This window comes from Lissotriton helveticus, chromosome 8 (assembly GCF_964261635.1).
Source record: "Lissotriton helveticus chromosome 8, aLisHel1.1, whole genome shotgun sequence".
Classification (NCBI taxonomy): Eukaryota; Metazoa; Chordata; class Amphibia; order Caudata; family Salamandridae; genus Lissotriton; species Lissotriton helveticus.
The window spans coordinates 2,144,124-2,160,429 of record NC_136069.1 but is presented as its reverse complement, the minus strand read 5'-3'; the positions used below and the strand labels follow the sequence as shown (position 1 = coordinate 2,160,429).

Genomic DNA, 16,306 nt, shown 5'->3' with positions numbered 1-16,306 from the left:
GAGTAACTCGTTTAGAACATCATGTAACGGACCTGGATCAGAATGCTGACCCTCATACAATGTAATGAGGTGCTGGATCATATACATACCCACCAGTCGCTGCTCGGCTGGGGGCAGTTTCAGAAACATTTGTGCCACGATTTCGTCTGGAAACGTGGTAGAATCAGTAGTCCATCGGACTGCTGATCGGGCTAGTTCTTGTTCATGCATGGTACTAAGCTGACTATAACCGATTCGTGATTTCAGAATGTGATCGGTAACTTGAAATACTTGTTCAAGATTTTCTTGTTCTGGTGCTGGAGGAGAGAAAACTTTCTTGTGTTCTAGGCGTGAATGTCGGTCGGGAAGTCTAGTTCTACCTACATACGCTATTCTGTCGGGATTCTCGTTGTCTACCTCTTCAGTAGAAGAGTCACTTTCTTTCTCGGACACTTGTCTTGCTTCTCGTTTCTCGTGTAACCTTATTATTTCCTTACGAATTTTCTTGCACATACTCTCTATACAGTTCTGTGTCTTGTGTCTTCCCTCGGCTATATTGTCACTCCACCTGGTCAGGACTTTCATTTCTTCTCGATCTTTTTCTGGATAATCTTGTTCTCTTATTAAACAATTAATTATGAATTTTAACAGCATGAGCTGAATCTCGACTTTTCTTTTGTTCATAGCATCGCCAATACTTTCTGGATCTTCTCCTGTACGGATAAAACGATATATTCTGTCTAGATATTCCTTCATATTTGGCAGGGTGTCCAAATATTCGGTCACCTTTCTTATACGCAATGAATACAGGACCATACCATCATCACCTGGGACTGGATCATAACGGCATTCGGTAAGTGCTTTCTTGATATCTGCAACTGACTGTAATTTTGGCGAACGCTGTACCGCTCGTTTATGTAACTCGAGTGACGTTAGACGTCTGTGTTGAGGCGGGGTTCCAGGAGGACTTCCCCCCGAGGCCCCTAAACTAGAATCGTCGACGGTATGGTACGGGCTGGCATAGTGACTGATGTAGTGGGTACGTGTATTGTGGGCTGGACCGGGGGTACCGTAACAGGTGCTGCTACAGGTGCCCCGGTGGCTGGAGGAACAGGAATTACATTATTTACAGGAGCAGGCGGGACAGGATTTGCATATTCAGGAACAGTGTTGTCCAAATAGGACGAAAGAAAAATATCAGCTGCGGTCGGGTTGTGACGTAGTTTAGTCGGAACTAGTGATGGCGGAAAATTACTAGATGCTTCCGGGGTTGCTTTTGGCAAGCCCTCGGCAAGAAGAGGATACATACCCTTAATAAGGGCATTTCTCTGTCTGTCTGACTGTTCTGCTTTAACTCGTTCACCTATTTCGATTAATTCTCTTTCTTGGGCTTTTTCTGAAGATTCCCTACTTAATTCTGCTTTTCTGATTTCTTTTTCGGTTCTTTTATGAGATTCTTTGCGCCATAACTCGATGGCATCTTTCTGGGACTGTCTGGATTTCTTTTTCCATAATGCTTCTTCTACTCGCATGATGCACTCGGCATCCCATGTACCCGATACGGGCCATCTATATTTCTCTTCGAGGTGTCTGGTATAATCAGACCATAAGTCTAGATATATTATGGCACTTAAGCCATGCTTGTGATACATAAAATGACCTGGACTGTCCCTAGGAGGGACAGGGACTGCTTCCTCGAGCAGCCCTTTTCTAGTTTTTACCTGACGTAATTTGGAGAACAGAGGCATGATTTCTGGAATCTAGACACAATACAATACACAATAAACACGATGATAACTTGAATAACAAATCATTCATACCACGACATAAAAATACATGAATAACATTAGAATAACAGTTCGGACAGAATATTACCTAGAATACTGAGAACAGAACACATGAATTTCTCGAGAACAGAACTTACTAGAATTACTAGATGTACTGCTAAAACAGTACAGAACTTACCGGTCTCTTAAAGAGACACGTCAGGACCCGCATCCACCTAGGTGGATACTTCGTGTTGGATTTGCGTACCCAAACCCACGGACCAGAGACAATTAGATTGACCCTGTCTAGATACTACCCCAGCAACGGTACTCACCGGGCAGCAAGAACGGAAGGCCTCGGACTGGACTGGACTGCTACGACGACGGACGACGAACTTCGGACTTCAGTTACAGGTGGGCCTCCGGATACCTCGGACCTTGGACTCTCGGCTTGGGCTCTGGTCGGGACTCGCCGCGTTCCTCCACCGCCTCGTCTGGATGCTGGACCGCAACCTCCGTCTCCTCCGTGGGCCTGAGGGATACTTGAAGCAGAAATATCTGCCGGTGCGCAGGATGGTTCCGTCACGGCTGCAGAGGGTCAGGGGGCTTGCGTGGCTTTGCCGGCGCGTGGGGAAAGGGCAAGTCCCTGTTCGGGCGCCATTATGTGGTAAATAAATAATTAATTACCGGATCTATTTTTCGGGATATAATAATAACAGATAGCTCAATAAATAAGAGTCAAGATTCGAGGTAGCTGGAGTTTACAGGCTTTAATCAGGCATAAAGGACAGGAACAGGACAGCCTGCATGGGAATAGGATGGCAGCTGCCGGGGGTAGGATCTGGGAATAAGGCTAACTTTTAATAACAGTGCACAAGTATATATATCTAAAACAATTACATTGTATTCAATACAGTAGGCGTAGCAGTAGGCGTGGTTTGTAGCAGTCGCGAAAGATAAGAGAAGAGTGGGTGTAACAAGAGGCGTGTACAGGGCGTATACATTGACATGTGATGTAAACGTAACAGAATTGTCATGAAATGGGCGGAAACATGGAGGGGGCTACCTGAGGAGCCGGGACCTCTGACCTAGTGGTGCGCGCAAACGGGCTATGACATGTGACTAGGGAGAACTGGGGGCTATGACTCCTGCTCTAGAGGAGGAGACATAAGTCTGGAGTGTCAGAGCGACATGTACCTAGGCATATCTGATATCTCGTGTTTGGAGAACATGTTGATAGAAACTAAAAGTTATCAGGGCAAGGGCTACTTGACTCTAAGACTGGTGCATGCATTATTCTACATATAATGTGTGTGCGAGGAATATTCTATGAATATTAATACAGTAATTCTCTTACATGGAGACAGAAAGGCTAGACCATGACGGAAACTATTGATGCGATTCAGTAGCTTAGGAATGCAGAGAAGGAGAGCTGGACTGATAACTAGAAGCATAACATACTCTTGGCAGACTGGGAGGCAGAGCCAGGCCGAGCCGGGCACTGCGAGGCTGGAAGTAAGCGAAGGGTCAGGGATACAGGTGGGGGCTGCATCGCTCCTCGGAGAGGGTTCAGGAGACAAGAGCTGAATCTGAGTCCGGGCCCTTTTGAGGCCTAGAAACGGGGACAATTCAATGCATTAATGTGTACACTGTAAAACGTGGCAACATAGGCCAATGCTCGTTGCATTCACGAGAACTGGAAGCTGGCATACTAGAGTTGGACACAACTGTAATTGCGTCTTTAATCGCTCATAGGGAATACATATGCATATTAATCATGCACATATAACTTAGGATGGGGAACACGTAGGGACACAGAACATGGCAAAATTTACTTTTCCACAGCTTCCAGGTCAAGATCCAAATCAAAGTGACCAGCACATGAAGAAAGCACTGAGAGGAGCCTGCTGGACAGGAACAGGAAGTTGGAGACTGTGGGGCACTTCCTTCCTCCCACCCCCCCGGCCCCCCAAAATGGACTCCTTGTAAAAAAAAGTGCAGGAAAATGTCAACCTGAGGAGTTATTCTGATAAAAATCATAATTTTCAAGGTTTATGCTGCCTGCTGGTGGATTTATTGTGCGAAATTGCAAATTTTGCAATCTCGCAATTGCAAGATTGTCGCTGCCCGCCGCATCTACGTTTTCGCAAGTGTTTACTCCTGCGAAATTGTATAGCATTCTAGTTGGCAAGTGCGACCAAGCAAAAAAATCCGCTTCGCACGGATTTACGAATTTTCAGTAAGTTCGCGAGAGTTCGCGGATTGCGAATTTACCGAAAATCCGCAAAATCCGCGAGCGGAACGGATGTTACGCCCATGCTTAGTGCTGACGCGTTTCGAATCATAGGGAATCAATGCCTGGATTCTCATCAGGGCTTTCTGATTTTCTGAAGAGGTGCAATTATTTCTTCCTCAAAGGTTTAATCTAAGGCTATGTTCTGGATTTTATTTTAATCAAAGATTCTCTTTTCTAAAAACATCGTGACCATCGTATGCCGGTTTTAAGAGAGGAAAGATCACTTTTGCTGCACAGCTCCATGCCATGAGGAACGAGGTTCTGAGTAAATGTGCACATGTTATGTTGCCAGACATTAATCCACAATGTACTAACAGTAGATTTCATTTTCAAAGCTCCTTCTCCACTTCATCTGCCACTTTTAACGACTGATTTTGATGTTGTTCATTCGCTTCCATCTAATTATGCTATTTAAAGGCTTGATTGCAAGTCAGGTCGGGAGGAGGCTCGGCCCTAATTTATAGGGCCAATTTTGTTTGCAAAATAAATGAGAACCCAGTCCCTGATTGCGAAAGCTTTTCTTTTGTGATTGATTTAACACCCACATTCACTTTCTCAGGTATCTTGATATATCGCCCACAAGGCCATCTTGGGCTTTTTAAGAAAGACCTTCCAGAGGTGGCAGCTAATCTAGCTAGCTCCTCCCCTAATTTCACAATCCTGGGCAATTTTAATTTGCATTTTGAGGATGATTCATCAGTCTCTACACAAGAACTGGTGGACGAACTGGCTATGTTCCAATTCCTATTGAAAGTGAATAGCGCTACTCATTCTAAAGGTCACCTGTTGGACCCTATATTTTCCAACATTAGTTATCTCTCTGTAGAACATGATGTAGGTATCACATGGTCGGACCATTTTATACTCCCTTTTACTCTGATGCTACCATTGGCGATTATACGTACGGTCATAGCCACAAAAATTGCTCGTTGATGGTCTAGCCTCCCATCAGAAACCTTAATTAGCAATCTGACCAGTACTGTTCCCATATCCCACCCTAATCCCACTTAATCCCACCACATCTTCAACAGAGCCGCCGACACCATTGCACCCATGCTCCGCCACACCATCAAACGCTCCATGGCGACCGCCTCGTTCCCCGACGACTGGAAACACGCCGAGGTCAACCCCCTCCTAAAGAAACCCTCAGCGGACCCCACCGACCTCAAAAACTACAGACCCATCTCCCTGCTCCCGTTCCCAGCGAAAGTCATTGAGAAAGCCATCAACAGCCAACTTGCCACATTCATTGAAGAACACAACATCCTCGACTCCTCCCAATCCGGCTTCAGAAAAAACCACAGTACGGAAACCGCCCTCCTCGCCGCAACAGACGACATCCGCACCCTACTGGACAAAGGAGAAACAGTAGCCCTCATCCTCCTAGACCTATCAGCGGCGTTCGACACAGTCTCCCACTGCACCCTAATACGCAGACTTTACAACGCTGGAATCCAGGACAAGGCCCTCAACTGGATCTCCTCCTTCCTCTCCGGCAGGACGCAACGGGTCAGACTCCCCCCTTTCCTCTCAGACCCCACACCTACCACCTGCGGAGTCCCCCAGGGCTTCTCCACCAGCGCGACGCTCTTCAACGTCTACATGGCTCCACTTGCCCACATCGTCAGAACCTACGGACTCAACATCGTGTCATACGCAGACCACACCCAGCTCAACCTCTCCCTATCCAACGAGCCCAACACCGCCAGACGCAACTTTCGAGAAGGCATGGAAGCCGTCGCCAAATGGATGAAAAACAGCTGCCTACAACTAAACACCAACAAAACAGAAGTACTCATCATGGGCCCAAACCCCGACGCCTGGAGCGACACCTGGTGGCCCACCGCCCTCGTAAACCCGCCAACCCCCACAGACCACGCACGCAACCTGGGAATCATCCTGGACTCCGAGCTCAAAATGGACCGCCAGATCAACTCTGTCTCATCTTCCTGCTTCCACACCCTCCGCCCCCTTCGTAAGACCTTCAAATGGATCCCACTCGAACACCGAAAGACAGTCACTCACGCCCTGGTCACCAGCAGACTCGACTACGGCAACGCACTCTATGCCGGAATAAACAAAAACCTCATCCGCAAGCTACAGAACATCCAGAACGCCGCCGCAAGACTGGTCCTCAACCTGCCAAAACACTGCCACATCTCCCAGCACCTGCGCACACTCCACTGGCTCCCCGTCGAGTCGAGAATCACCTTTAAGATGCTCACCCACGCACACAAGGCCCTCCACGGCACCGGACCAGCATACCTGAACAGCCGACTCAAATTCCACGCACCCCAAAGGACCCTACGATCAGCCCAGCTCTCCTACGCCGTTGTCCCCGGCATCAGAAAGACCAGATCGGGAGGCTGCTCCTTCTCCTTCCTCGCTGCCAAAGCATGGAACGCCCTTCCGCTCCACCTCAGACAGACAACATCGCTCCCCATCTTCGAAAGAAACCTCAAAACCTGGCTCTTTGACAGACCCCCCTCCTTGATGGAATGGAACCTGCACCCCCCCCACCCCTAGCGCCTTGAGACCCTTACGGGTGAGTAGTAGCGCTTTAACAAACTCCTGATTGATTGATTGATTGATAATCCTATTGTGGCTAATGATAATTTTAATAATTGGATTGAGCAAGCACTTAATTCTGTTCTTCCCAAAACAGAATTGTAAAAAATTTGAGAGATATTGGAGGAAAGATTTCTCTGCACTGAGTAGAATTAAATATCGAGAAGCCATTAAAGTCTAAAAAAAGGAAATAAAAAATGCGCAAGCTCTCTACTATCAGGGAAAGATCCTTGGGGCGAATTCTTCGCATGAGATATTTAAAATTGCTAATAATCGTCTCATTCCTGCTACTTCTCTTGCTGGCACTGAGAATGGGCAATTGCGATGAGACCAACTTGCCGATTCTTTCGCTGAAAAAATACAAAACATCTACAATTCTTTCCCCCTGTTCGTGCCGCATAAATGATTGTATCAAGTGGTGGAGTTAACTCCCTTTCCCCAGTCCACGGCTGGTAGGAATTCCCCTTTCTGGATGTCAAGACCCTGCTAAGGTTGCATAAAGAACTCAAATCGGGTTTTCCTTCGGATGTTGGCCTCCCAAGTGTTCTTCAAAAAGTCTCTGAATTAGTGGCACCTGTTATACTTGATTGTATAAATTCATCATTTAAAACTGGGATTGTGCCACCCCAATGTAGGCATTCCAGAGTTAAAGCTCTTTTAAAAAAAAAACCTTGATCCAGATTATTGGGGTAACTACAGCCCAATCGCTTTGCTGCCAGAGGTTAGTAAATTAGCGGTAATATACAATAACTCATTTTTATCAGCATTCTTGGAAAATAATAATCGTTTACATGTTACACAGACTGACTTTAGACCCGAAAAAGGAACAGAAACAGCCATGTTGGCTGCAGTAGAAGAAATCAGGAAGACCCTTGACGGTGCAGGCTGCGGTGTTCTTATCCTGTTAGATGTCAGCTCAGCCTTCGATACTGTCAACCATCAACTCATGATACAAAGACTGAGGGATGCTGGAATGACAGGGCTGGCTACAGTCCTTCCTCCAGGATAGGGTATACTCGGTTTTTGAAGGAGAATGTTCTTCAAAATCTATTTCGTTGACTTGTGGGGTGCATCAGGGATCCTTCCTGAGCCCCATGATGTTCAATGTTTATATGAGTTTGTTGACAGATATAGTACTCTCATTTGGGGTACAGATTGTTTCTTATGCTGATGATAATCAATTCATTGTCTCCCTAAAACAATCTAACTGATTTTTATTTATTTATTTTTATTTTTGGTGTTTTCTATAGAGCGAAAGGTTAACACTACTAATCCCTTGGGGGCAGTACTACCACTTGTACTGGAGCTAAGGGGCAATGATAGTAGCTTCCTTGGCTTTAGGACAATCAGCATCCTTTGTCCAGTGAGTCTTCATCTTACAAATGTTGCACCAAGGTTTCTTCTTACGCAATTTGTAGGTTTGGAATCCACCCTGAGATGCAGGTTTTGGGGGCCCTGCGAAGACTCTTTCTTGTCTTTGTTTTTATCCACACCCTTATCTTGAGATTTAGAAGAATCCTTCTTCTTCTGGGCACCTCCACCACCTTGATTTTTCTGCTTGACCCTGTTGCTAATCCATTTTTCCGCTTTATTTCCCAATTCCTGAGGAGAGGTCAGATCAGAGTCAGCCATGTACCGGTGCAAAAGTTGATTCTGACAGTTATTATTTATTTATCATTTATTTAAGCAATTTGTAGAGCGCGCAAATACCCTTGGTATCTTGGTGCTAAAGGATTATTAAGGATGTGCTATTATTATTATTATATTATCATTGCTCAAGACAGTGTAGTTATCAGCATCCTCTTCTCTAACAGTGAGGAACTTGTCTCTTCCTTTGTTTACAAAGGAGAGCCACATGATAGCTGCTCACTGCCCTTGAGGTACCGTCTGTATTTTACAAGCCCTCTTCAAAGCAGTGATCCATTTGTGGATGTCATCCCCCTCCTGGTAAGGTGGAACTATCCTGCTCAGGTTCCTAAGTGTCAAAGGAGGGTTCCATGATTCTAGGGACACTGGGACTGCCATCATGGGACTCTAATTACACATTGTTTCTGGCCTTCTGTACTTTTAAGGCCTCCTTTTCAAGGGCCAATTAATCCTTCCTGAGGCCGAGTCTCAGTTTCTCAAGTCGGATCCTTTGGTACTCCCTATCTATGGAGTCAACCCTCTTATTAGAGATGGATGTTCCTACAGAAGTTTCGGAGGGAATGGACTCTGCAGAGGAAGACCTGGTCCTCCTTTACCTACCCTGTACCCTCCAAGGTGGAATAAAGGGGGTCCTTCTTCTAGGGAGTCCCATGCACTATTCCCTGGGGGATCAGAGTTCATCAGGGTGGAGTCATTGGACTCCTCCTGATCAGAGACAGCATTGGGGGCCCTGTAATGAAGGTAAATGAATCCAGTAGCCGAGGTGTAGAGGAATGAAGAAGGTTTATTGATGCAGTTCTTAGATGGCATTGAAGTTAGATGTAGAACCAATAAGTGAGCCCCACCAGGAGCTGCGTCCTTGCTGCTCAGCCCATACTCTCAACTGACTAGGCATCCCAACATTCCATTACCTCACCCTGCACACTAACATTCCACAGCACATCCTCACTGGTTGAGCATCAAGGGTAAGGAAGAAGGAAAGATGCATTGCACTGGAAACCAGATACCACACACCTTCCCTCTTTACAAATCAGCAACAATAGAAGGAAAAGAAGAAGGTGCTGTTGCTGGTATGATCTCTAAAAACACTGCAGAACGTCATCAATGGTTTGCAGTTATGTGTGATTATTTGATTGATCTGGATGACGACGAAAATAGGTTAAAAGATGAACATCTCTATTTGGAGCACATCAATATTGCGATTGAACTGTCACCCAATGATCACGTACCATACAGCATGTTGGGAAGATGGCTGGATAAAAGATTTGTGAAAGTGCGGTGTGAATCAGATGCTGGGGCTTCTGTTGTCGCCATTTTGCCACATTTTGTTGGAAGAGCTTTGATAAATGTATTAAAAGTGGAGAACTTACAACCTGGAAACTCCAAATTAAATACATTCTACATTGCAAAGTGTAACTGGATGCTAGAAAAAGATGATGAGCCGTTAAAGTGGGTGACCGAGGCAGTGTATATGCCAGGAATCTCCGAAGAGGAGAATATACCAATGGATGCACTTAAAGACCTCCTTGCAGATATGGCAAGTGCTATCACGGGGTCCAGGGAAGGTAGTGGAAGTAAGAATATGGAACTAGAATGTTATGGCTTGAAATGAAGGAGTCCGTTACTCTAGCAGGCATCTATCTCACCGGCAGATACCACAGGCCCCTCCAGACTCCTCTTCTAGCTATTGCCCACCCACCTTCTCCTGCTCATCTGACCCACCAGCCTACTGGAGATCATCCTGTAGTAACACCTCCAAGAGGTGATAGGTGCTAGGGCTTTTCCCTGTCTTAAGTTTTCTAGAGGAACACAGAGTCCTCAGTTCCTGGAACGTGAGGTACTTTATCTAGAGGGCAGAAACCCACTGGCCTCTTCAACTAAAGACACACTAGGTGTAGTGTGGTGTTGCACCTACCTGACCTGGTGGGAACTAAACTTCCTACGATTGGGGAGAGAAAGTATGTTTTAAGCCCTTAACAACCAATCTGTAAATTCAGTAGAACTTACTTGTCTATAAAAAAAAGTTTTATATGATCCTGATGTTAGTGTTGGGTTTTCAAATAATCCATACTTCGATTAGCTGGTAAAACAGGCAAGCGTTATTCCCAACCACTGCAGACCAATGTAGGAGACTGGCTTGGTATATGGTGCTCACTTATTCAAGTGTAGCACACTGCACCAATCCAGACAACCCTTATGTTTTTTTATAGAGTTTTAGACTACATTAGCAAGCTCTCTAAGTGGTAGCTGTGAAGAGCAGCCTTCAGCCTTAGTCTAGAAGGAGTGTAAAGCAGCTTGTTTCACCAGTATCTAATATTATAGTGTAGATTAAGTGAAACAGACGCACACAGTGTAGTTATAAAAATATTTATTTATTACAGACATTCCCTAACTCAATGCAATATCTCCTACCCGGAGATATAATTACAATACACACAATATTTTGATAACATGACAGGTAAATAGCACAAACTACAGATGGCTTCCGGGGGGAGACATTATCCAAAAATAGCGGAATGCAACTCGGCACCGAAGTTGTGAGTTAACCCAGAAGACTTAGATATGCGGGGGACCAAGGGACTATTCAAGGTAAAGACCCCATAACCCCACAGTGGCTGTGAGCTAAAGGAATACACAACCGCGTGCTCAAGGTAAATCAATGGGCAAGTCACGATTGTAGCTCTTAAGAAAATGGGCCCTTTCCAAAAGAACTTGGAAGACACCCTGTGGAAGATGGATGGTTCGAGAATCACCCCACCCGTGGATGCCCAAGAGACCAGGTTACCAGCCCCAGGGAAGCCATGTGCATTGGTAAGAAGTGACTTTTGGAACTGCAGTTGACCACAATGGCGGACTTCATGTAGATGCTGCTGATGAAGAAGCTGGGAGAGTCCGTTGGAACCCAAGATTGGATGTGGGATGAAAAGAACCTGTTAGCAGAGGGGATGGAGTCTAGGTCACTTACGGGTGACCCAGGGCACAGGAGTCGAGTGTCCACCAATGTTGTCTGTTTTACAGAAAAGGTGATGATGCCCTTGTCTGTGCAGCTGCATGGACCAGGTGATGCTGACGGTGACCAGGAACTGTGAATGAGCTGTCCCACATCTGAATTTGATATCCAGGGAGTCGGTATCCAGTGGGAGCACCAGCAAGCCTTGGCAACACGTGGGGGAAGATGAAAGGATGCACTGTGGGGACCAGCAAGGTTCAGAAGAATCACCACGTTCAAGTAAGTCAGGATAGGCACCGAGCAAGCAGGGGCGCCTACTGTAATGAAAGGAGACCCTCGACTGGGCCCGAAGATCTCTGGAGACAAGAGTTGTCCATCAACGCCTCAGCAACATCGGGATCCAACAGAAGGCTCTGGAGTGGATCAGCTCGTTCCTCGCCGGAAGAACGCAGAGAGTCCGCCTCCCCCCGTTCCGTTCCGAGGCCACCGAAGTCATCTGCGGCGTACCACAAGGATCATCACTCAGCCCCACCCTCTTCAACGTCTACATGAGACCTCTTGCAACCATCGCACGCCAACATAACCTCAACATCATCTCCTATGCCAACGACACCCAACTGATCCTCTCCCTCACCAGAGACCCCACCACCGCCAGAACGAGCCTGCACGAAGGGTTAAAAAGCGTCGCCGAATGGATGAAGAACAGCCGCCTGAAACTGAACTCAGACAAGACGGAAGTCCTCATCCTGGGACCATCGCCCTCCGCCTGGGACGACTCCTGGTGGCCCCCCGCCCTGGGCACCGCTCCCAAGCCAACCGACCACGCACGTAACCTGGGCTTCATCCCGGACTCTTCCCTCTCGATGACCAGACAAGTCAACACCGTCTCCTCATCGTGCTTCAACACCCTGCGTATGCTCCGGAAGATCTTCCGATGGATCCCGACCGAAACCAGGAAGACGGTCACCCAGGCCCTCGTCACCAGCCGACTGGACTACGGGAACACCCTCTACGCGGGAACCACAGCCAAACTACAGAAAAGACTCCAGCGCATACAGAACGCCTCCGCCCGACTCATCCTGGACATCCCCCGATGCAGCCACATCTCCGGCCACCTGAGGGACCTGCACTGGCTCCCCGTCAGCAAAAGGATCACTTTCAGGCTCCTTACCCACGACACAAATCTCTCCACGGCCTGGGCCCCAAGTACCTCAACGACCGCCTGACCTTCTACACGCCCACCCGTCAGCTACGTTCTACAAGCCTCGCCCTCGCCGCCGTTCCACGCATCCGAAGAGCCACCGCCGGAGGAAGATCCTTCTCTTACCTGGCAGCCAAGACATGGAACTCCCTCCCCATCCACCTCCGGCTGACACAGGACCATCTCGCCTTCAGGAAACAACTCAAGACCTGGCTGTTCGAGCGGTAGCGGACTCCTCCCCTAAGCGCCTTAAGACCCTTCCGGGGAGTAGAGCGCTATACAAATGGTATGATTGAGCAACGGCCAGCTGACGCAACGCACAGAGTCGGTTCCAGCAGACTCGATGAGGGATCCTGGCCTCAGAGTCAGTCTTTCACTCCAAGGGAGATTCCTTCGGATCTCTTTGGATGTCCACATACCCTGGATGGAACCTGCATGGAACCCGGACTCTGATGATGCAGCGGACTTGCGGAAAGACGAGGTCAGGAGCAGACAGAGTCTTCCCAGTTACAGTCTTGAGGATACTCCCACGTCCTTTGTCGAGTTTCACGCCAGAGTGGGAGCTAACTGCTCCTTGAGCTGTTTTGGACTAGACTGTGCAAGGAGGGCACTAAATTTGCCCTTCTATCAGAATATGTGGTACTTGCAAGCTCCTACATCCCGGCCTAATACACTAAATCCTGTCTGGGGGGGTTGTTACACCTCCCTGTGATAGGAAGCCTATTGTCATACCTTCCCCAGCTCAGGCTTGGCCCAGCAGCAGGAGGGCAAAATTGTGTCTGTGATCGGCAGCAGTCCTAGGTTGCTTTACAGGCTCTGTAAGATTGGTCCCAGGAGCATGGATTGGCTCCCTAGAGGGGCCCTACCGTGGAAGGTATCATACCTCTAACACTGGATACGCTGTTGGGGTATGATTCCAACATGCTCGATACCAAACATGGTCAGGTTCGTTCCAGCCATTTTAGAGATGGTCATCGCGTAATGCCCCAGTAGCCAAATAGGAATGTACCAAGGTACTCACCATTGCTAATTTAGGGAGGAAGCACAGTGACTGGGGTCCTGTTTAGCACGATCCCGGTCAGATGAGTCAGAAACAGTTATGACATCAGTAAAAATTGGGGGTAATCATGAAAGCAGATCCAGCTTTCCTACACCTACCTCCTCCGTGAACTCACATACCACTCCTTTACAGATCACATCCACCTACTGCATTCAATCAAATACCACTCCACTGTAGACCACTCATACCCCTGCATGAACTCACATACCACTCCACTACCGACCACACCTACCCCCTGCATGAACTCACATACCACTCCACTACCGATCACACCGACTTCTGTCATGAACTCACATACCACTCCACTACAGACCATACTTACCTCCTGCATGAACTCACATACAACTCTATTACAGACCACACCGACCTCCTTAATGAACTCACATACCACTCCACTACAGACCATACTTACCTCCTGCATGAACTCACAAATCACTCCACTACTGACCACACCTCCTGCATGAACTCACATACCACTCCACTGTAGACCACTCATACCCCTGCATGAACTCACATACCACTTCACTACAGACCACACCTACCTCCTGCATGAACTCACATACCACTCCACTGCAGACCACACCTACCTCCTGCATGGACTCACATACCACTCTACTACAGACCACACCTACCTCCTTTATGAACTCACATACCACTCCACTACAGACCACACCTACCTCCTGCATGGACTCACATACCACTCTACTACAGACCACACCTACCTCCTTTATGAACTCACATACCACTCCACTACAGACCACACCTACCTCCTGCATGAACTCACATACCACTCCACTACAGACCACACCTACCTCCTGCATGAACTCACATACCACTCCACTACAGAACACACCTACCTCCTGCATGGACTCACATACCACTCCACTACAGACCACACCTACCTCCTGCATGGACTCACATACCACTCCACTACAGACCACACCTACCTCCTGCATGAACTCACATACCACTCCACTGCAGACCACACCTACCTCCTGCATGGACTCACATACCACTCTACTACAGACCACACCTACCTCCTTTATGAACTCACATACCACTCCACTACAGACCACACCTACCTCCTGCATGAACTCACATACCACTCCACTACAGACCACACCTACCTCCTGCATGAACTCACATATCACTCCACTGCAGACCACACCTACCTCCTGCATGGACTCACATACCACTCTACTACAGACCACACCAACCTCCTTTATGAACTCACATACCACTCTACTACAGACCACAGCTACCTCCTGCATGAACTCACATACCACTCTACTACAGACCACAGCTGCCTCCTGCATGGACTTACATACCACTCCACTACAGACCACACCTACCTCCTGCATGAACTCACATACCACTCCACTACAGACCACACCTACCTCCTGCATGGACTCACATACCACTCCACTACAGACCACACCTACCCCCTGCATGGACTCACATACCACTCCACTACAGACCACACCTACCTCCTACAGTAAAGTGGAGAAAATGCATAGACTGGTCTCCTTGAGACCACAAACCTAACATATACTTAAGTAGCAGGTGCTGGTGGGCATTTGAACATGAAAGATACAGCGTCTTCTTCGCTGTCCTGGAGGCAAGCTTGGAGGGATAGGCCGAGCATGCGTATTTCGACATGAGTGACATTTTTTAGACTTGCCCTTAACCACTTCCTTGGGCACGTGCTCCCTGGCAGCAGGGATTAGCCACTTCCAGTGTGTTTGCCAGCCTGAGGGTCACCAGGGAGTGCCAGAGCCCCCCTCTACCAGAGCAAAAAGGTTCCGAATTGATCTAACAAACCTGTAAGCAGGAGCATGCAGACTAAATATGGCAACTGACAAATATGCACTCAGATTCACATGACTATGCCAAAGGCAGACTGAAGGTTTTCACACAAAACATCTTTCAGGCTACAGTAAATGATATTTGTTTATGTAATGCAAGATTACGAATATCTTAGACAAAGTGTAGTATCGCAGCTGGTGAAGATCACACAAGGTGTCCGTGTAAAATAAAAACATTAGCGAAGTGATCTTGCCACTTCTTGCCCTCAGTCCTTGAGCAGCACCTGTTCTGAGAGCAGCTACTGCCCCCACCCCTCTCCCTGCTGTCATTCTGTAGGTAAATGGGATCTGGTGCAGGGGATCAAGATTTTGGGTTTGATAGAAATGAAGATGCAGTAAAGCTGCGCTCTCTCTTGCTCTGCTCTGCCTGATGACTGTATCTCTTTCTCCCACAGGTTGGAGGGCTGCTCTCTCACTGGTTCATGCTGTGCAGACCTCGCCTCTGTTCTCGGAACAAACACATCTCTCACAGAGCTCAACCTGAGTAGGAATAAACTGGGGGGCTCTGGAGTGAGAGAGCTGTGTGAAGGACTGAAACACCCCCTATGCACATTAAAGACCCTGAGGTAAGGAGCAGCTTTCTCCTGGTTATCACATGGAGAAGTCATAGGTTCATGTCAGATGAAGTCAGAGGTATTCATTTAAATGTTTTGTCTCAGTGCATGTGGTGGACATACAGTGATGATGCAGCCCTTGTGCTCTTCATCAGCAGAGGACGGCCATGTCTGGCCCTGTTGAGCGGCTCCCTGCAGAGGACATCTGATAGTTGCAGCGGTTGAACATGGCCATGGCTGCCTCTGGGCCAGGAGTTAGGGTCAGTTTGAAACAGCTTGAGGCAAAGGTTGTGACAGGAACAAGACTAGTCTAAGGATGAGAATCCTTCCAGTGGATAGTCAGCTGTACCCAACCATGTACACGTGTGCTGGTTCACTCTCTGTGAACAGTGATTGGAGTGAAGGACTCTTGTCCTCCGC

At 47.7% G+C, this 16,306-nt stretch overlaps 1 protein-coding gene across 1 annotated transcript in view; it reads left to right on the top strand.

Annotated features, from left to right (window-relative positions):
* Positions 1 to 15,902, top strand: part of LOC144773304 (NACHT, LRR and PYD domains-containing protein 3-like) — a 123,311-nt gene extending 107,409 nt beyond the window's left edge. Inside the window, exon 10 of the mRNA XM_078658245.1 lies at positions 15,728 to 15,902. Within this exon, the coding sequence (XP_078514371.1) occupies positions 15,728 to 15,902 (175 nt within the window). The remainder of the gene's footprint in view (positions 1 to 15,727) is intronic.
* Positions 15,903 to 16,306: the final 404 nt, after the last annotated feature.